A 22,970-nucleotide genomic window follows, 5' to 3' on the forward strand; every position below is an offset into this window, starting at 1 on the left:
GTTGTGATTAAGGCGGCTGACGAGGCACAGTTCCTGAGCAGCCAGACTGCTGAAGTCAGCCGGTACAATGCCGGTACAATGCCGGCACAATGCAATCCCATCCGGCCGCCCGATAATGCTGCATTAGAGACTGTGCCAGCGCAGAGCACTTAGATATTGGAGTAAGACATTTCCCCTTGGTGATGAATACTTGCTGCATCATCTTCATCATCTGCAGGGGTCCTGGGTGTATATTTAGCAGTCAGTCACCCTGAGGATTTCCTCTCTGTGACAGGATCCTGTGAGCTGGTCCAGAGGTGGGAGCAGGTGACAGAGCAGTGATCTGTTCTGGCTGAGGGGGAGGGGAGATGAGGCAGGTCCTGCTGATGTCATGGAGCAATGGGAGAGACCAGCACAGAGATCCTCTCCGATGAGTCCCAGGTAGTATTTCTGTGTCACGCTGCCAGCTGCCATGAGTCCTGCAGTGGGCACGGAGTAGCAGGAGGAGGTGCCCTCGTGATCCCTGGGGAGGTGCAGGCATCAGAAACACATGAACAGTCAGCGAGGAAGAGTTCCATAGAGGAGGAGGAGAGTTTCTTCCCAGAGTTGTGCTCCTCAGAGGTCTCTGCCGCAGCTGCTTCAGCACCAGAGAGGAGGACAGTTCCCAGGACTGCGGTCAAGGAGCTGCTCCACCAGCAGCACCCACAGCCTCCTCACCTCACATTCTCCAGGGGACCCTGCAGCACAATGTACCAGGGACACATCCAGGTAAGAGCACATCCTGCCCCTCTCCTTCAGCCCATGTGCAACAGGTGTGGGAAGTCACCCCAAGCAGTGATGGACAACTTCAAGGGTTCTCCTTACCACTGCCCCTAGCCTGCTGTCCTGTAATGGACCACATGGCCCCTGTATGTCAGCTGAAGGACAAATGCACCTTAGGCTTCACTAGCCTGGTGCCACCCTGCTCTTGGCCAGGACATGCCAGCTCACACCAAACTACTTTGTGCCAGACTAATGTGACTTTTGTCTCATTTCTGCATGTCATACATTATTTACAAAGCGCTTCATCTCCCAGTGAAGAATTTAAGTGAGATTATTGATTTTCTTTTTCTTTGGGAAATGAGAGTGGCTATTTTAAAATGTGAAGTCCTGGAATTGTGGCTGTAACCTTGAATCACACCACCTTCTCCTGCCTAGAAACCCACGCCTCACAAGGGAGGGACATACCCTACTATGTAAGCATGCCAGGAGCGCCTGGGCAGATGGCATCCACCTGAATGCCTCAATGTAACCAGCTCACCTTAATGTCCTAATCAGTATGGAGCCAGAATCCTATCATTGAAAAAAATATATATATATGCGCTGGAAAAGCAAATGTGCTACGTCAAAGCGCCCAGCTTCAGACATTACAGTCCAATATCACAGCTGACGTCACACACGATTACCGTGCACGGTATCATACCAGAAATAGGGCCAGATTAATACTGCTGTAATGACTATTCCTAGTAGTGGATGTGTGTTAACCCCGTGAGTTCCCAAACTCAGCTCCAGTTATTATTATTTCTGATAATTATTATTAATAAGAGTAACCTTAGTTATCCATATGATTACCAAATAGCACATATATTAGCATTACTATATTTTTTATATATAGTGTCAATTTTTGTTTTATTTCAGTTCAATATCTTAGTGTAATATGTATATCAAAAAATATCTGTGATTATAGAAAAGAAGGATTTCATTTTCCATAGTTTGTCATTTTCTGCCATGTTTCATGCGTCTTTGGAAAGATGAGCAGATGTTTGAGCAATATAGTTAGAGAAGTTCTGCCTTGTTTAATATATTATACTTTGCATGTTGTATTTAGTGGTTATTATCACATGTGAACTAAAAGCAGTAATGTCACGCAGAAGTAATGGCAGTAATACCCTATGGTATCAATGTTCATTGAAATAACACTGATTTCATTAGGGGGTCTAGGATATGACTTTACAATATATTGGGGGCCGCAGCTGCAGGAGAAATCCTTTCCTGACTTAAGCTATGGATGTCCTAACCTGTTGGAATCAGCATGAATAAATAATATTTCCTATGAACCCAGTGTCCCAACCTGAAGATGGCGGGCAGGGAAATTTTATGATTACTCAAACACCTGTCAATGATCAGCCAAACTGTTTTATAGTAATGGAATCACTTTCAAGGCAACTGTAAAGGAAACGATTAAAACTATTATCATATAATGAAAACTGAAGATACAGAAACTTGGTGTAAAAGTTGCATCCTTGTATATTTCTGTCTGGTGCAGAGGAGTAAATGTCCACATTCAGCTTTTTAATACATAGACAGAGCCTTATAAAAATACAAGTAATTGTCCAAACGACTTATAGCTTAGACAGAAGTTGGACCTGTTGACATTAATTGTGTCCATTATTAGGTCAGGCTTCCTGACAATTCTTTTTGTCTAGGTAATATTTAATAATAAGTTATAGGTGTCAAATCAATATAGAATAGACATAGATCCGACATATAATACTATCGGAGTTGAAAAATTTAGCAGAGTTGGGTTGGTTCCTTTATGCAGGAAAAGCGCGCAAATGACAAATTGAAGTTTGCTATGTGTGTAGCTGATCACTGAGATGGAAATTGTCGATTTGTTGAGACAAGATCCTCAGTATACACTCCATTAACTGTAACGTGTGTATTGTACAGCTGCATATGTGGCTGCGCCGAAATTGGAATTGTGCTGCGTCTATACCTGAGGTCAACAATAAACATTTTATGTTATGTCTTATATGCTCCATTTATATGTGTGATCAAATCTACAGCCAGCTATCAGTTTTAGCACAGTTATCAAAGTAAAATACTGCTTAGTTTTGTAAGGGTTAAGGCCCTATTCACACCTACGTTTCTTAATTCTATTGTTCTTCTCTGTCCAAAGATCAGAACAACAAAGTTAAAGGACATGTCATGCTGCCACCCCATCTACTGTAATGGGATATTTATCTTTTATCATGGTGTCTGGCATTTTACCAGATAAAATAAGGCTCTACGCGGCACAATTTTGACAGGTATTTCACGTCGAATCTGTGACGGAGGCTTCATGTGAACATAAGCTTTAAGTGTGACCTTACATAACATGCTGGTGACTTGGGGACAATAGTTGTCATGTTCTTTTAAGTCATGTCCATGTCTCTGAATTCTGCAAAGAATGGGGGTTTATCCTGTAATCAATTAGCTATAATCTAATGCGCCAACCTGAAATGTAGACTCAGATTTTGATTATCAAAGCCACAAGAAACATATACTCAGTATCTTCTACTTTAAGATCATGTTCCACAGATGCATTTTTAGTCCTCAAACTTGATTAGAAATGCAATAATTGTGCCTGGCTAGTTATTATTGTACTTCTCGTGCTGTGTTTCCCTCGTCTTCCTGTTTTTTTTGTTATGCCTCTTCATTCAATATAATAGCATGATTAATCTGAAAACTAAATCCACTTACAATATGGCTTTCCATTCTGTTAAAAGCAATTACAACCCTCACAAGCTGTTTCAGGATATACTGTAGCAGGGGGAGTGTTATTTTGCCAGGCTTGTACTCATAATCACCCTGTGCAATAACCCATTCCCATACTTTGTCAGTCGTGAGTAGTTAGGCTACACTGGAAAAGCACCCAACAGCTCCATCCTTACCCAACAGCTCCATCCTTACCCAATAGCTCCGTCCTTACCCAACAGCTCCATCCTTACCCAACAGCTCCGTCCTTACCCAACAGCTCCGTCCTTACCCAAAAGCTCCGTTCTTACCCCACATTACTGTCCTTACCCAACAGCTCCATCCTTACCCAACAGCTTCATCCTTACCCAACAGCTCTGTCCTTACCCAACATTTCTGTCCTTACCCAACAGCTTCATCCTTACCCAACAGCTCCATCCTTACCCAACATTTCTGTCCTTACCCAACAGCTCCATCCTTACCCAACAGCTCCGTCCTTACCCAACAGCTCCGTCCTTACCCAAAATCTCCGTCCTTACCCCACATTACTGTCCTTACCCAACAGCTCCATCCTTACCCAACAGCTTCATCCTTACCCAACAGCTCCGTCCTTACCCAACATTTCTGTCCTTACCCAACAGCTTCATCCTTACCCAACAGCTCCATCCTTACCCAACATTTCTGTCCTTACCCAACAGCTTCATCCTTATTCAACAGCTCCGTCTTAATCCAACACCTCCGTCCTTAACCAATATCACCGTCCTTACGCAACAGCTCCATCCTTAACGAACAGCTGCATCCTTACCCAACAGCTCCATCCTTATCCAACAGCTCTGTCCTTATCCAACAGCTCCATCCTTTCCAAACAACTTCATCTGACCCAAGAGCTCCATCCTAACCCAACAGCTCCGTCCTTACCCATCATCAGAGTCATTATCCAACAACTGTCTCTGTCCAGCCCTCTTTGGATTATATCATTTAGTAGATGATTAGCCTGTCATCTGACCAATCAATGAGGTCAGGCACATGTATGATTTTTTCCTCCTACTGATTTGGTCCAAGGAAAAAAAATCGCAGCATGCATGAGTTGCCTCTGATAATCAGATGTCACTCAGCCACTCATGCCTATGGGTCTGTGGAAAATAGTGGTTTGATTTTCATGGACACACTGCACGTAGAAGATGGAGAAGCTTTCTGTTCTCCATGTCTGAGAGAATCTGATTACCCTCTGATCACACTCTACTCATACTCTGATCAGAGGCTGATCCAAGTGGGTTTAGCATGACCAGGATGATTTTCTCGAATGAAAGAATATCAGTCATGTGACCCTAGCCCAACTTACTGAAATAAAGCTGGATGCATACAAGCAGTGTTTTACTTCTTATGCTGCGAAACACCGAAATTCATGAAGGTTATAAATTAAACTGATACTCCAAAAGTTTTGGGAGATTTTTTATCAAGCACAAGCTATGAAATTCTTATTCTCCCCAGTCTTAAACTGAGTCCCAGGAATTGTTAAGCTGGAATTGGGACTTCTCTGAGAGTTTCTATCTAGAATTTTAGTTAAACATCGGATAGAAACTACATCTTTAATTAAATATAAAAAAATAATATGAGGTGGCCAGTGTTTCATTATGAGTCAAATGAAATTAACTTGTGTCAAACAGAAATCAGTCCGAGGAGCGCTGAAGGAAACTCAGACAACATATGTCGTTTGCCACAACGCGTTTCGAACTAGCACTGTTCTTTTTATCATATACATGTGACACTCTATTGTACCAAACACAGGACCCTTTGGGTGGCACCACTATGATGCCCCACACATGGGGGACAGGAAAATGGCCATTTTATAAATAGGCCCAATGCTATATCTGGACAATGTATGTAATAATCTGAAAATTTAGTGATTCCATCTAAAATGTACTAGATTGTTAAAATGGAATGTAGGCGCATTATTGCTATTCTTTTATCAGTATAAATGCGCAAATATACATTGGTATTTTATTACCGTAAATGTCTTTCTATATTTGAATAGGGAAAAAGTAATCGTGAAAAAGATGAATGTGCCTGAGCAAGCGGCCAGCAATGAGCCATGCCATGTGTGCTGTTTTTTTCCTTTCCATAATTCAGTAATGTGATATTCAGGCATTCTTCAGGATCGCTGCTTTGAGGGTTTGTGCATTTTCTTAATGTGCATTTATAGAATTGATCTTTCTGCATTGTTACAGTAATCCTACTCTACGTTAACCATTGCAGTGCCACCTGGCATTCCTCCTGGGATTACAGTCTTAGCAGATTTTATTATGTATGACCTTTAAGCCTGGTTTATATAGTACCGTATGAGGAAATATAGACATCCCGTCATTTATGGCCAGACTACATTAATCAAAAACGGCAACTTACAAGTGCTTCTCACAAAATTAGAATATCATCAAACAGTTAATTTATTTCAGTTCTTCAAAGCATAAAGTGAAGCTGAAGCAAATTAACTTTTTGATGAAATTCTAATTTTGTGAGATGCACCTCTAGTTCCAATTTAACCCCTTTACCCCCAAGGGTGGTTTGCACGTTAATGACCGGGCCAATTTTTACAATTCTGACCACTGTCCCTTTATGAGGTTATAACTCTGGAACGCTTCAACTGATCCCAGTGATTCTGAGATTGTTTTCTTGAAACATATTGTACTTCATGATAGTGGTAAAATTTCTTCGATATAACTTGCGTTTATTTGTGAAAAAAACGGAAATTTGGCGAAAATTTCGCAATTTTCCAACTTTGAATTTTTATTCTGTTAAACCAGAGAGTTAAGTGACACAATATAGTTAATAAATAACATTACCCACATGTCTACTTTACATCAGCACAATTTTGGAAACAAAATTTTTTTTTCTAGGAAGTTACAAGGGTTAAAATTTGACCAGCAATTTCTCATTTTTACAACAAAATTTACAAAACCATTTTTTTTAGGGACCACCTCACATTTGAAGTCATTTTGAGGGGTCTATATGGCAGAAAATACCCAAAAGTGACACCATTCTAAAAACTGCACCCCTCAAGCTGCTCAAAACCACATTCAAGAAGTTTATTAACCCTTCAGGTGTTTCACAGCAGCAGAAGCAACATGGAAGGAAAAAATTAACATTTTACTTTTTAGTCACAAAAATGTTCTTTCAGCAATAATTTTTTTAATTTCCCAAGGGTAAAAAGAGAAAATGGACCTCAAGAGTTGTTGTCCAATTTGTCCTGAATACGCTGATACCCCACATGTGAGGGGGAACCACTTTTTGGGCGCATGGCAGGGCTTAGAAGGAAAGGAGTGCCGTTTGACATTTTCAAGCTAAAATTGGCTGGAATTGAGATCGGACGCCATGTCGCGTTTGGAGAGCCCCTGATGTGCCTAAACAGTGGAAACCCCCCACAAGTGACCCCATTTTGGAAACTAGACCCCCTAAGGAACTTATCTAGTTGTGTCGTGAGCACTTTTATCCCCCAAGTGCTTCACGAAAGTTTATAACGCCCGGGCGTGAAAATAAAAAATCCTATTTTTTCCACAAACATGATGGTTTAGTCCCCAATTTTTTATTTTCTCAAAGGTAAAAGGAGAAATTGGACCCCAAAAGTTGTTGTCCAATTTGTCCTGAGTACGCTGATACCCCATATGTGGGGGGGAACCACTGTTTGGGCGCATGGCAGGGCTCAGAAGGAAAGGAGCGCCGCTTGATATTTTCAAGCTAAAATTGGCTGAAATTGAGATCGGACGCCATGTCGCGTTTGGACAGCCCCTGATGTGCCTAAACAGTGGAAACCCCCCACAAGTGACCCCATTTTGGAAACTAGACCCCCTAAGGAACTTATCTAGTTGTGTCGTGAGCACTTTTATCCCCCAAGTGCTTCACGAAAGTTTATAACGCCCGGGCGTGAAAATAAAAAATCCCCAATTTTTTATTTTCTCAAAGGTAAAAGGAGAAATTGGACCCCAAAAGTTGTTGTCCAATTTGTCCTGAGTACGCTGATACCCCATATGTGGGGGGGAACCACTGTTTGGGCGCATGGCAGGGCTCAGAAGGAAAGGAGCGCCGCTTGACATTTTCAAGCTAAAATTGGCTGGAATTGAGATTGGACGCCATGTCGCGTTTGGACAGCCCCTGATGTGCCTAAACAGTGGAAACCCCCCACAAATGACCCCATTTTGGAAACTAGACCCCCTAAGGAACTTATTTAGTTGTGTCGTGAGCACTTTTATCCCCCAAGTGCTTCACGAAAGTTTATAACGCCCGGGCGTGAAAATAAAAAATCCTATTTTTTCCACAAACATGATGGTTTAGTCCCCAATTTTTTATTTTCTCAAAGGTAAAAGGAGAAATTGGACCCCAAAAGGTGTTGTCCAATTTGTCCTGAGTACGCTGATACCCATATGTGGGGGGGAACCACTGTTTGGGCGCATGGCAGGGCTCAGAAGGAAAGGAGCGCCGCTTGATATTTTCAAGCTAAAATTGGCTGAAATTGAGATTGGACGCCATGTCGCGTTTGGACAGCCACGGATGTGCCTAAACAGTGGAAACCCCCCACAAGTGACCCCATTTTGGAAACTAGACCCCCTAAGGAACTTATCTAGTTGCGTCGTGAGCACTTTTATCCCCCAAGTGCTTCACGAAAGTTTATAACGCCCGGGCGTGAAAATAAAAAATCCCCAATTTTTTATTTTCTCAAAGGTAAAAGGAGAAATTGGACCCCAAAAGTTGTTGTCCAATTTGTCCTGAGTACGCTGATACCCCATATGTGGGGGGGAACCACTGTTTGGGCGCATGGCAGGGCTCAGAAGGAAAGGAGCGCTGCTTGACATTTTCAAGCTAAAATTGGCTGGAATTGAGATCGGACGCCATGTCGCGTTTGGACAGCCCCTGATGTGCCTAAACAGTGGAAACCCCCCACAAATGACCCCATTTTGGAAACTAGACCCCCTAAGGAACTTATTTAGTTGTGTCGTGAGCACTTTTATCCCCCAAGTGCTTCACGAAAGTTTATAACGCCCGGGCGTGAAAATAAAAAATCCTATTTTTTCCACAAACATGATGGTTTAGTCCCCAATTTTTTATTTTCTCAAAGGTAAAAGGAGAAATTGGACCCCAAAAGGTGTTGTCCAATTTGTCCTGAGTACGCTGATACCCCATATGTGGGGGGGAACCACTGTTTGGGCGCATGGCAGGGCTCAGAAGGAAAGGAGCGCCGCTTGATATTTTCAAGCTAAAATTGGCTGAAATTGAGATCGGACGCCATGTCGCGTTTGGACAGCCACGGATGTGCCTAAACAGTGGAAACCCCCCACAAGTGACCCCATTTTGGAAACTAGACCCCCTAAGGAACTTATCTAGTTGTGTCGTGAGCACTTTTATCCCCCAAGTGCTTCACGAAAGTTTATAACGCCCGGGCGTGAAAATAAAAAATCCTATTTTTTCCACAAACATGATGGTTTAGTCCCCAATTTTTTATTTTCTCAAAGGTAAAAGGAGAAATTGGACCCCAAAAGGTGTTGTCCAATTTGTCCTGAGTACGCTGATACCCCATATGTGGGGGGGAACCACTGTTTGGGCGCATGGCAGGGCTCAGAAGGAAAGGAGCGCCACTTGATATTTTCAAGCTAAAATTGGCTGAAATTGAGATTGGACGCCATGTCGCGTTTGGACAGCCCCTGATGTGCCTAAACAGTGGAAACCCCCCACAAGTGACCCCATTTTGGAAACTAGACCCCCTAAGGAACTTATCTAGTTGTGTCGTGAGCACTTTTATCCCCCAAGTGCTTCACGAAAGTTTATAACGCCCGGGCGTGAAAATAAAAAATCCCCAATTTTTTATTTTCTCAAAGGTAAAAGGAGAAATTGGACCCCAAAAGTTGTTGTCCAATTTGTCCTGAGTACGCTGATACCCCATATGTGGGGGGGAACCACTGTTTGGGCGCATGGCAGGGCTCAGAAGGAAAGGAGCGCCGCTTGACATTTTCAAGCTAAAATTGGCTGGAATTGAGATCGGACGCCATGTCGCGTTTGGACAGCCCCTGATGTGCCTAAACAGTGGAAACCCCCCACAAATGACCCCATTTTGGAAACTAGACCCCCTAAGGAACTTATTTAGTTGTGTCGTGAGCACTTTTATCCCCCAAGTGCTTCACGAAAGTTTATAACGCCCGGGCGTGAAAATAAAAAATCCTATTTTTTCCACAAACATGATGGTTTAGTCCCCAATTTTTTATTTTCTCAAAGGTAAAAGGAGAAATTGGACCCCAAAAGGTGTTGTCCAATTTGTCCTGAGTACGCTGATACCCCATATGTGGGGGGGAACCACTGTTTGGGCGCATGGCAGGGCTCAGAAGGAAAGGAGCGCCGCTTGATATTTTCAAGCTAAAATTGGCTGAAATTGAGATTGGACGCCATGTCGCGTTTGGACAGCCCCTGATGTGCCTAAACAGTGGAAACCCCCCACAAGTGACCCCATTTTGGAAACTAGACCCCCTAAGGAACTTATCTAGTTGTGTCGTGAGCACTTTTATCCCCCAAGTGCTTCACGAAAGTTTATAACGCCCGGGCGTGAAAATAAAAAATCCTATTTTTTCCACAAACATGATGGTTTAGTCCCCAATTTTTTATTTTCTCAAAGGTAAAAGGAGAAATTGGACCCCAAAAGGTGTTGTCCAATTTGTCCTGAGTACGCTGATACCCCATATGTGGGGGGGAACCACTGTTTGGGCGCATGGCAGGGCTCAGAAGGAAAGGAGCGCCACTTGATATTTTCAAGCTAAAATTGGCTGAAATTGAGATTGGACGCCATGTCGCGTTTGGACAGCCCCTGATGTGCCTAAACAGTGGAAACCCCCCACAAGTGACCCCATTTTGGAAACTAGACCCCCTAAGGAACTTATCTAGTTGTGTCGTGAGCACTTTTATCCCCCAAGTGCTTCACGAAAGTTTATAACGCCCGGGCGTGAAAATAAAAAATCCCCAATTTTTTATTTTCTCAAAGGTAAAAGGAGAAATTGGACCCCAAAAGTTGTTGTCCAATTTGTCCTGAGTACGCTGATACCCCATATGTGGGGGGGAACCACTGTTTGGGCGCATGGCAGGGCTCAGAAGGAAAGGAGCGCCGCTTGACATTTTCAAGCTAAAATTGGCTGGAATTGAGATCGGACGCCATGTCGCGTTTGGACAGCCCCTGATGTGCCTAAACAGTGGAAACCCCCCACAAATGACCCCATTTTGGAAACTAGACCCCCTAAGGAACTTATTTAGTTGTGTCGTGAGCACTTTTATCCCCCAAGTGCTTCACGAAAGTTTATAACGCCCGGGCGTGAAAATAAAAAAATCCTATTTTTTCCACAAACATGATGGTTTAGTCCCCAATTTTTTATTTTCTCAAAGGTAAAAGGAGAAATTGGACCCCAAAAGGTGTTGTCCAATTTGTCCTGAGTACGCTGATACCCCATATGTGGGGGGGAACCACTGTTTGGGCGCATGGCAGGGCTCAGAAGGAAAGGAGCGCCGCTTGATATTTTCAAGCTAAAATTGGCTGAAATTGAGATTGGACGCCATGTCGCGTTTGGACAGCCCCTGATGTGCCTAAACAGTGGAAACCCCCCACAAGTGACCCCATTTTGGAAACTAGACCCCCTAAGGAACTTATCTAGTTGTGTCGTGAGCACTTTTATCCCCCAAGTGCTTCACGAAAGTTTATAACGCCCGGGCGTGAAAATAAAAAATCCCCAATTTTTTATTTTCTCAAAGGTAAAAGGAGAAATTGGACCGCAAAAGTTGTTGTCCAATTTGTCCTGAGTACGCTGATACCCCATATGTGGGGGGGAACCACTGTTTGGGCGCATGGCAGGGCTCAGAAGAAAAGGAGCACCGCTTGACATTTTCAAGCTAAAATTGACTGGAATTGAGATCGGACGCCATGTCGCGTTTGGACAGCCCCTGATGTGCCTAAACAGTGGAAACCCCCCACAAATGACCCCATTTTGGAAACTAGACCCCCTAAGGAACTTATTTAGTTGTGTCGTGAGCACTTTTATCCCCCAAGTGCTTCACGAAAGTTTATAACGCCCGGGCGTGAAAATAAAAAATCCTATTTTTTCCACAAACATGATGGTTTAGTCCCCAATTTTTTATTTTCTCAAAGGTAAAAGGAGAAATTGAACCCCAAAAGGTGTTGTCCAATTTGTCCTGAGTACGCTGATACCCCATATGTGGGGGGGAACCACTGTTTGGGCGCATGGCAGGGCTCAGAAGGAAAGGAGCGCCGCTTGATATTTTCAAGCTAAAATTGGCTGAAATTGAGATCGGACGCCATGTCGCGTTTGGACAGCCACGGATGTGCCTAAACAGTGGAAACCCCCCACAAGTGACCCCATTTTGGAAACTAGACCCCCTAAGGAACTTATCTAGTTGTGTCGTGAGCACTTTTATCCCCCAAGTGCTTCACGAAAGTTTATAACGCCCGGGCGTGAAAATAAAAAATCCCCAATTTTTTATTTTCTCAAAGGTAAAAGGAGAAATTGGACCCCAAAAGTTGTTGTCCAATTTGTCCTGAGTACGCTGATACCCCATATGTGGGGGGGAACCACTGTTTGGGCGCATGGCAGGGCTCAGAAGGAAAGGAGCGCCGCTTGACATTTTCAAGCTAAAATTGGCTGGAATTGAGATTGGACGCCATGTCGCGTTTGGACAGCCCCTGATGTGCCTAAACAGTGGAAACCCCCCACAAATGACCCCATTTTGGAAACTAGACCCCCTAAGGAACTTATTTAGTTGTGTCGTGAGCACTTTTATCCCCCAAGTGCTTCACGAAAGTTTATAACGCCCGGGCGTGAAAATAAAAAATCCTATTTTTTCCACAAACATGATGGTTTAGTCCCCAATTTTTTATTTTCTCAAAGGTAAAAGGAGAAATTGGACCCCAAAAGGTGTTGTCCAATTTGTCCTGAGTACGCTGATACCCCATATGTGGGGGGAACCACTGTTTGGGCGCATGGCAGGGCTCAGAAGGAAAGGAGCGCCGCTTGATATTTTCAAGCTAAAATTGGCTGAAATTGAGATTGGACGCCATGTCGCGTTTGGACAGCCCCTGATGTGCCTAAACAGTGGAAACCCCCCACAAGTGACCCCATTTTGGAAACTAGACCCCCTAAGGAACTTATCTAGTTGTGTCGTGAGCACTTTTATCCCCCAAGTGCTTCACGAAAGTTTATAACGCCCGGGCGTGAAAATAAAAAATCCCCAATTTTTTATTTTCTCAAAGGTAAAAGGAGAAATTGGACCCCAAAAGTTGTTGTCCAATTTGTCCTGAGTACGCTGATACCCCATATGTGGGGGGGAACCACTGTTTGGGCGCATGGCAGGGCTCAGAAGGAAAGGAGCGCCGCTTGACATTTTCAAGCTAAAATTGGCTGGAATTGAGATTGGACGCCATGTCGCGTTTGGACAGCCCCTGATGTGCCTAAACAGTGGAAACCCCCCACAAATGACCCCATTTTGGAAACTAGACCCCCTAAGGAACTTATTTAGTTGTGTCGTGAGCACTTTTATCCCCCAAGTGCTTCACGAAAGTTTATAACGCCCGGGCGTGAAAATAAAAAATCCTATTTTTTCCACAAACATGATGGTTTAGTCCCCAATTTTTTATTTTCTCAAAGGTAAAAGGAGAAATTGGACCCCAAAAGGTGTTGTCCAATTTGTCCTGAGTACGCTGATACCCCATATGTGGGGGGAACCACTGTTTGGGCGCATGGCAGGGCTCAGAAGGAAAGGAGCGCCGCTTGATATTTTCAAGCTAAAATTGGCTGAAATTGAGATTGGACGCCATGTCGCGTTTGGACAGCCCCTGATGTGCCTAAACAGTGGAAACCCCCCACAAGTGACCCCATTTTGGAAACTAGACCCCCTAAGGAACTTATCTAGTTGTGTCGTGAGCACTTTTATCCCCCAAGTGCTTCACGAAAGTTTATAACGCCCGGGCGTGAAAATAAAAAATCCCCAATTTTTTATTTTCTCAAAGGTAAAAGGAGAAATTGGACCCCAAAAGTTGTTGTCCAATTTGTCCTGAGTACGCTGATACCCCATATGTGGGGGGGAACCACTGTTTGGGCGCATGGCAGGGCTCAGAAGGAAAGGAGCGCCGCTTGACATTTTCAAGCTAAAATTGGCTGGAATTGAGATCGGACGCCATGTCGCGTTTGGACAGCCCCTGATGTGCCTAAACAGTGGAAACCCCCCACAAATGACCCCATTTTGGAAACTAGACCCCCTAAGGAACTTATTTAGTTGTGTCGTGAGCACTTTTATCCCCCAAGTGCTTCACGAAAGTTTATAACGCCCGGGCGTGAAAATAAAAAAATCCTATTTTTTCCACAAACATGATGGTTTAGTCCCCAATTTTTTATTTTCTCAAAGGTAAAAGGAGAAATTGGACCCCAAAAGGTGTTGTCCAATTTGTCCTGAGTACGCTGATACCCCATATGTGGGGGGGAACCACTGTTTGGGCGCATGGCAGGGCTCAGAAGGAAAGGAGCGCCGCTTGATATTTTCAAGCTAAAATTGGCTGAAATTGAGATTGGACGCCATGTCGCGTTTGGACAGCCCCTGATGTGCCTAAACAGTGGAAACCCCCCACAAGTGACCCCATTTTGGAAACTAGACCCCCTAAGGAACTTATCTAGTTGTGTCGTGAGCACTTTTATCCCCCAAGTGCTTCACGAAAGTTTATAACGCCCGGGCGTGAAAATAAAAAATCCCCAATTTTTTATTTTCTCAAAGGTAAAAGGAGAAATTGGACCGCAAAAGTTGTTGTCCAATTTGTCCTGAGTACGCTGATACCCCATATGTGGGGGGGAACCACTGTTTGGGCGCATGGCAGGGCTCAGAAGAAAAGGAGCACCGCTTGACATTTTCAAGCTAAAATTGACTGGAATTGAGATCGGACGCCATGTCGCGTTTGGACAGCCCCTGATGTGCCTAAACAGTGGAAACCCCCCACAAATGACCCCATTTTGGAAACTAGACCCCCTAAGGAACTTATTTAGTTGTGTCGTGAGCACTTTTATCCCCCAAGTGCTTCACGAAAGTTTATAACGCCCGGGCGTGAAAATAAAAAATCCTATTTTTTCCACAAACATGATGGTTTAGTCCCCAATTTTTTATTTTCTCAAAGGTAAAAGGAGAAATTGAACCCCAAAAGGTGTTGTCCAATTTGTCCTGAGTACGCTGATACCCCATATGTGGGGGGGAACCACTGTTTGGGCGCATGGCAGGGCTCAGAAGGAAAGGAGCGCCGCTTGATATTTTCAAGCTAAAATTGGCTGAAATTGAGATCGGACGCCATGTCGCGTTTGGACAGCCACGGATGTGCCTAAACAGTGGAAACCCCCCACAAGTGACCCCATTTTGGAAACTAGACCCCCTAAGGAACTTATCTAGTTGTGTCGTGAGCACTTTTATCCCCCAAGTGCTTCACGAAAGTTTATAACGCCCGGGCGTGAAAATAAAAAATCCCCAATTTTTTATTTTCTCAAAGGTAAAAGGAGAAATTGGACCCCAAAAGTTGTTGTCCAATTTGTCCTGAGTACGCTGATACCCCATATGTGGGGGGGAACCACTGTTTGGGCGCATGGCAGGGCTCAGAAGGAAAGGAGCGCCGCTTGACATTTTCAAGCTAAAATTGGCTGGAATTGAGATTGGACGCCATGTCGCGTTTGGACAGCCCCTGATGTGCCTAAACAGTGGAAACCCCCCACAAATGACCCCATTTTGGAAACTAGACCCCCTAAGGAACTTATTTAGTTGTGTCGTGAGCACTTTTATCCCCCAAGTGCTTCACGAAAGTTTATAACGCCCGGGCGTGAAAATAAAAAATCCTATTTTTTCCACAAACATGATGGTTTAGTCCCCAATTTTTTATTTTCTCAAAGGTAAAAGGAGAAATTGGACCCCAAAAGGTGTTGTCCAATTTGTCCTGAGTACGCTGATACCCCATATGTGGGGGGAACCACTGTTTGGGCGCATGGCAGGGCTCAGAAGGAAAGGAGCGCCGCTTGATATTTTCAAGCTAAAATTGGCTGAAATTGAGATTGGACGCCATGTCGCGTTTGGACAGCCCCTGATGTGCCTAAACAGTGGAAACCCCCCACAAGTGACCCCATTTTGGAAACTAGACCCCCTAAGGAACTTATCTAGTTGTGTCGTGAGCACTTTTATCCCCCAAGTGCTTCACGAAAGTTTATAACGCCCGGGCGTGAAAATAAAAAATCCCCAATTTTTTATTTTCTCAAAGGTAAAAGGAGAAATTGGACCCCAAAAGTTGTTGTCCAATTTGTCCTGAGTACGCTGATACCCCATATGTGGGGGGGAACCACTGTTTGGGCGCATGGCAGGGCTCAGAAGGAAAGGAGCGCCGCTTGACATTTTCAAGCTAAAATTGGCTGGAATTGAGATTGGACGCCATGTCGCGTTTGGACAGCCCCTGATGTGCCTAAACAGTGGAAACCCCCCACAAATGACCCCATTTTGGAAACTAGACCCCCTAAGGAACTTATTTAGTTGTGTCGTGAGCACTTTTATCCCCCAAGTGCTTCACGAAAGTTTATAACGCCCGGGCGTGAAAATAAAAAATCCTATTTTTTCCACAAACATGATGGTTTAGTCCCCAATTTTTTATTTTCTCAAAGGTAAAAGGAGAAATTGGACCCCAAAAGGTGTTGTCCAATTTGTCCTGAGTACGCTGATACCCCATATGTGGGGGGAACCACTGTTTGGGCGCATGGCAGGGCTCAGAAGGAAAGGAGCGCCGCTTGATATTTTCAAGCTAAAATTGGCTGAAATTGAGATTGGACGCCATGTCGCGTTTGGACAGCCCCTGATGTGCCTAAACAGTGGAAACCCCCCACAAGTGACCCCATTTTGGAAACTAGACCCCCTAAGGAACTTATCTAGTTGTGTCGTGAGCACTTTTATCCCCCAAGTGCTTCACGAAAGTTTATAACGCCCGGGCGTGAAAATAAAAAATCCCCAATTTTTTATTTTCTCAAAGGTAAAAGGAGAAATTGGACCCCAAAAGTTGTTGTCCAATTTGTCCTGAGTACGCTGATACCCCATATGTGGGGGGGAACCACTGTTTGGGCGCATGGCAGGGCTCAGAAGGAAAGGAGCGCCGCTTGACATTTTCAAGCTAAAATTGGCTGGAATTGAGATCGGACGCCATGTCACGTTTGGACAGCCCCTGATGTGCCTAAACAGTGGAAACCCCCCACAAATGACCCCATTTTGGAAACTAGACCCCCTAAGGAACTTATTTAGTTGTGTCGTGAGCACTTTTATCCCCCAAGTGCTTCACGAAAGTTTATAACGCCCGGGCGTGAAAATAAAAAATCCTATTTTTTCCACAAACATGATGGTTTAGTCCCCAATTTTTTATTTTCTCAAAGGTAAAAGGAGAAATTGGACCCCAAAAGTTGTTGTCCAAATTGTCCTGAGTATGCTGATACCCCATATGTGGGGGGAACCACTGTTTGGGCGCATGGCAGGGCTCAGAAGGAAAGGAGCGCCGCTTGATATTTTCAAGCTAAAATTGGCTGAAATTGAGATCGGACGCCATGTCGCGTTTGGACAGCCCCTGATGTGCCTAAACAGTGGAAACCCCCCACAAGTGACCCCATTTTGGAAACTAGACCCCCTAAGGAACTTATCTAGGTGTGTGGTGAGCACTTTTATCCCCCAAGTGCTTCACGAAAGTTTATAACGCCCGGGCGTGAAAATAAAAAATCCTATTTTTTCCACAAACATGATGGTTTAGTCCCCAATTTTTTATTTTCTCAAAGGTAAAAGGAGAAATTGGACCCCAAAAGTTGTTGTCCAATTTGTCCTGAGTACGCTGATACCCCATATGTGGGGGGGAACCACTGTTTGGGCGCATGGCAGGGCTCAGAAGGAAAGGAGCGCCGCTTGATATTTTCAAGCTAAAATTGGCTGAAATTGAGATCGGACGCCATGTCGCGTTTGGACAGCCCCTGATGTGCCTAAACAGTGGAAACCCCCCACAAGTGACCCCATTTTGGAAACTAGACCCCCTAAGGAACTTATCTAGTTGTGTCGTGAGCACTTTTATCCCCCAAGTGCTTCACGAAAGTTTATAATGCCCGGGCGTGAAAATAAAAAATCCCCAATTTTTTATTTTCTCAAAGGTAAAAGGAGAAATTGGACCCCAAAAGTTGTTGTCCAATTTGTCCTGAGTACGCTGATACCCCATATGTGGGGGGGAACCACTGTTTGGGCGCATGGCAGGGCTCAGAAGGAAAGGAGCGCCGCTTGACATTTTCAAGCTAAAATTGGCTGGAATTGAGATCGGACGCCATGTCGCGTTTGGACAGCCCCTGATGTGCCTAAACAGTGGAAACCCCCCACAAATGACCCCATTTTGGAAACTAGACCCCCTAAGGAACTTATTTAGTTGTGTCGTGAGCACTTTTATCCCCCAAGTGCTTCACGAAAGTTTATAACGCCCGGGCGTGAAAATAAAAAATCCTATTTTTTCCACAAACATGATGGTTTAGTCCCCAATTTTTTATTTTCTCAAAGGTAAAAGGAGAAATTGGACCCCAAAAGGTGTTGTCCAATTTGTCCTGAGTACGCTGATACCCCCTATGTGGGGGGGAACCACTGTTTGGGCGCATGGCAGGGCTCAGAAGGAAAGGAGTGCCACTTGATATTTTCAAGCTAAAATTAGCTGAAATTGAGATCGGACGCCATGTCGCGTTTGGACAGCCCCTGATGTGCCTAAACAGTGGAAACCCCCCACAAGTGACCCCATTTTGGAAACTAGACCCCCTAAGGAACTTATCTAGTTGTGTCGTGAGCACTTTTATCCCCCAAGTGCTTCACGAAAGTTTATAACGCCCGGGCGTGAAAATAAAAAATCCCCAATTTTTTATTTTCTCAAAGGTAAAAGGAGAAATTGGACCCCAAAAGTTGTTGTCCAATTTGTCCTGAGTACGCTGATACCCCATATGTGGGGGGGAACCACTGTTTGGGCGCATGGCAGGGCTCAGAAGGAAAGGAGCGCCGCTTGATATTTTCAAGCTAAAATTGGCTGAAATTGAGATCGGACGCCATGTCGCGTTTGGACAGCCCCTGATGTGCCTAAACAGTGGAAACCCCCCACAAGTGACCCCATTTTGGAAACTAGACCCCCTAAGGAACTTATCTAGTTGTGTCGTGAGCACTTTTATCCCCCAAGTGCTTCACGAAAGTTTATAATGCCAGGGCGTGAAAATAAAAAATCCCCAATTTTTTATTTTCTCAAAGGTAAAAGGAGAAATTGGACCCCAAAAGTTGTTGTCCAATTTGTCCTGAGTATGCTGATACCCCATATGTGGGGGGAACCACTGTTTGGGCGCATGGCAGGGCTCAGAAGGAAAGGAGCGCCGCTTGATATTTTCAAGCTAAAATTGGCTGAAATTGAGATCGGACGCCATGTCGCGTTTGGACAGCCCCTGATGTGCCTAAACAGTGGAAACCCCCCACAAGTGACCCCATTTTGGAAACTAGACCCCCTAAGGAACTTATCTAGGTGTGTGGTGAGCACTTTTATCCCCCAAGTGCTTCACGAAAGTTTATAACGCCCGGGCGTGAAAATAAAAAATCCTATTTTTTCCACAAACATGATGGTTTAGTCCCCAATTTTTTATTTTCTCAAAGGTAAAAGGAGAAATTGGACCCCAAAAGTTGTTGTCCAATTTGTCCTGAGTACGCTGATACCCCATATGTGGGGGGGAACCACTGTTTGGGCGCATGGCAGGGCTCAGAAGGAAAGGAGCGCCGCTTGATATTTTCAAGCTAAAATTGGCTGAAATTGAGATCGGACGCCATGTCGCGTTTGGACAGCCCCTGATGTGCCTAAACAGTGGAAACCCCCCACAAGTGACCCCATTTTGGAAACTAGACCCCCTAAGGAACTTATCTAGTTGTGTCGTGAGCACTTTTATCCCCCAAGTGCTTCACGAAAGTTTATAATGCCCGGGCGTGAAAATAAAAAATCCCCAATTTTTTATTTTCTCAAAGGTAAAAGGAGAAATTGGACCCCAAAAGTTGTTGTCCAATTTGTCCTGAGTACGCTGATACCCCATATGTGGGGGGGAACCACTGTTTGGGCGCATGGCAGGGCTCAGAAGGAAAGGAGCGCCGCTTGACATTTTCAAGCTAAAATTGGCTGGAATTGAGATCGGACGCCATGTCGCGTTTGGACAGCCCCTGATGTGCCTAAACAGTGGAAACCCCCCACAAATGACCCCATTTTGGAAACTAGACCCCCTAAGGAACTTATTTAGTTGTGTCGTGAGCACTTTTATCCCCCAAGTGCTTCACGAAAGTTTATAACGCCCGGGCGTGAAAATAAAAAATCCTATTTTTTCCACAAACATGATGGTTTAGTCCCCAATTTTTTATTTTCTCAAAGGTAAAAGGAGAAATTGGACCCCAAAAGGTGTTGTCCAATTTGTCCTGAGTACGCTGATACCCCATATGTGGGGGGGAACCACTGTTTGGGCGCATGGCAGGGCTCAGAAGGAAAGGAGTGCCACTTGATATTTTCAAGCTAAAATTAGCTGAAATTGAGATCGGACGCCATGTCGCGTTTGGACAGCCCCTGATGTGCCTAAACAGTGGAAACCCCCCACAAGTGACCCCATTTTGGAAACTAGACCCCCTAAGGAACTTATCTAGTTGTGTCGTGAGCACTTTTATCCCCCAAGTGCTTCACGAAAGTTTATAACGCCCGGGCGTGAAAATAAAAAATCCCCAATTTTTTATTTTCTCAAAGGTAAAAGGAGAAATTGGACCCCAAAAGTTGTTGTCCAATTTGTCCTGAGTACGCTGATACCCCATATGTGGGGGGGAACCACTGTTTGGGCGCATGGCAGGGCTCAGAAGGAAAGGAGCGCCGCTTGACATTTTCAAGCTAAAATTGGCTGGAATTGAGATCGGACGCCATGTCACGTTTGGACAGCCCCTGATGTGCCTAAACAGTGGAAACCCCCCACAAATGACCCCATTTTGGAAACTAGACCCCCTAAGGAACTTATTTAGTTGTGTCGTGAGCACTTTTATCCCCCAAGTGCTTCACGAAAGTTTATAACGCCCGGGCGTGAAAATAAAAAATCCTATTTTTTCCACAAACATGATGGTTTAGTCCCCAATTTTTTATTTTCTCAAAGGTAAAAGGAGAAATTGGACCCCAAAAGTTGTTGTCCAAATTGTCCTGAGTACGCTGATACCCCATATGTGGGGGGGAACCACTGTTTGGGCGCATGGCAGGGCTCAGAAGGAAAGGAGCGCCGTTTGACATTTTCAAGCTAAAATTGGCTGGAATTGAGATCGGACGCCATGTCGCGTTTGGACAGCCCCTGATGTGCCTAAACAGTGGAAACCCCCCACAAGTGACCCCATTTTGGAAACTAGACCCCCTAAGGAACTTATCTAGTTGTGTTGTGAGCACTTTTATCCCCCAAGTGCTTCACTAAAGTCTATGATGCCCGGTGTGAAAATAAAAAATTCTATTTTTTCCCCCACAAAAATGATCTTTCAGCCCCCAATTTTTTATTTTCCCAAGGGTAACATGAGAAATTGGACCCCAAAAGTTGTTGTCCAATTTGTCCTGAGTACGCTGGTACCCCATATGTGGGAGAAAACTACTGTTTGGGCACACTTCGGGGCTCGGAAGGGAAGTAGTGACGTTTTGGAATGCAGACTTTGATGGAATTGTCTGCAGGGATCATGTGCCATTTGGTGAGCCCCTGATGTGCCTAAACAGTAGAATCTCCCCACAAGTGACCCCATTTTGGAAACTTGACCCCCTAAGGAACTTATCTAGGTGTGTCGTGAGAATTTTGAACCTCCAAGTGCTTCACTAAAGTCTATGATGCCCGGTGTGAAAATAAAAAATTCTATTTTTTCCCCCACAAAAATGATCTTTCAGCCCCCAATTTTTTATTTTCCCAAGGGTAACAGGAGAAATTGGACCCCAAAAGTTGTTGTCCAATTTGTCCTGAGTACGCTGGTACCCCATATGTGGGAGAAAACTACTGTTTGGGCACACTTCGGGGCTCGGAAGGGAAGTAGTGACGTCTTGGAATGCAGACTTTGATGGAATTGTCTGCAGGCATCATGTGCCATTTGGTGAGCCCCTGATGTGCCTAAACAGTAGAAACTCCTCACAAGTGACCCCATTTTGGAAACTTGACCCCCTAAGGAACTTATCTAGGTGTGTCGTGAGAATTTTGAACCTCCAAGTGCTTCACTAAAGTCTATGATGCCCGGTGTGAAAATAAAAAATTCTATTTTTTCCCCCACAAAAATGATCTTTCAGCCCCCAATTTTTTATTTTCCCAAGGGTAACAGGAGAAATTGGACCCCAAAAGTTGTTGTCCAATTTGTTCTGAGTACGCTAGTACCCCATATGTGGGCACTTCGGGACTCAGAAGGGAAGCAGTGACGATTTGGAATGCAGACTTTGATGGACTAGTTCTGAGGGCGTCATGTTCCATTTGCAGAGCCCCTGATGTGCCTAAACAGTAAAAAAAATCCACAAGTGACATCATTTTGGAACCTAGACCCCCAAGGAACTTACTTAGATGTGCCCCCTCTTTGGAACTAATCTACTGGTTCCTGTTAAGTAAATTAGTAGTGCATGGAGGTGTGGTACAATTTGAAGCAGTCCTTCATACACAGGCCAGGTTTGTCGGGGCAGGTGTCGCATTGATAGATGGTGTCCTTGCGTACTCCTCTTTTGTAGCACACTCGGCACCTTTTTTGCGGCTTACTTTTTCTATCAGTTGGCGGGACCACCCCCGGAAAATGCTGACCTGGTATGATACGAGCACCCTCAGTTCCGGAAGTACTGGGGCCCGCTCCTTCCCTCGTGCCAAATATCAGGGCCTTAACCACTACCTCCTGGAACTGAAGGTACGACGTATCAGTGTGTCGTGCACATCGTGACAGCAGGAAAGCGTTGAGCATTGCCATTTGTACGATGTACACGGACAGCTTTTTGTACCACACCTTGGCCTTCCTCAAAGCACTGTACGGTTGGAGGAGTTGATCGGAGAGATCAACGCCCCCCATGTTTTTGTTGTACCCCAGTACACAGTCTGGTTTGCAGACCTGTGTTGAGGTACCCCGTACACTGCTGAGGGCACTGCCATCACCGTGTATGGTGGTCAAGAGAAGGACATCCCTCTTGTCCTTGTACTTGACCACCAGCAGGTGGTCGCTACATTGGGCTTTGCTCTCACCTTTTCTGAGCATCTGCCCAAGTAGCGTCTTTGGGTGGCCTCTCTGAATTTTGCGGACAGTACCGCAGGCTGCGGTACCTCGCGCAGAGAGGGATTTGTAGAGTGGGATGCTGGTATAAAAGTTATCAGTATAGAGGTGATAACCTTTATCCAGCAGTGGGTGCACCAAATTCC

At 44.7% G+C, this 22,970-nt stretch overlaps 1 protein-coding gene across 2 annotated transcripts in view; it reads left to right on the forward strand.

The window, feature by feature from the left end:
• Positions 1–459: 459 nt before the first annotated feature.
• Positions 460–22,970, forward strand: part of PEX5L (peroxisomal biogenesis factor 5 like) — a 536,497-nt gene continuing 513,986 nt past the window's right edge. Inside the window, exon 1 of one of the 2 annotated variants that reach the window (XM_069727261.1) lies at positions 460–747. In XM_069727261.1, coding sequence (XP_069583362.1) covers positions 727–747 — 21 coding nt within the window. In that variant the 5' untranslated portion in view covers positions 460–726. The remainder of the gene's footprint in view (positions 748–22,970) is intronic. The other variant, XM_069727262.1, reaches the window with a different exon arrangement.

This window comes from Ranitomeya imitator, chromosome 5 (genome assembly GCF_032444005.1).
Source record: "Ranitomeya imitator isolate aRanImi1 chromosome 5, aRanImi1.pri, whole genome shotgun sequence".
Classification (NCBI taxonomy): Eukaryota; Metazoa; Chordata; class Amphibia; order Anura; family Dendrobatidae; genus Ranitomeya; species Ranitomeya imitator.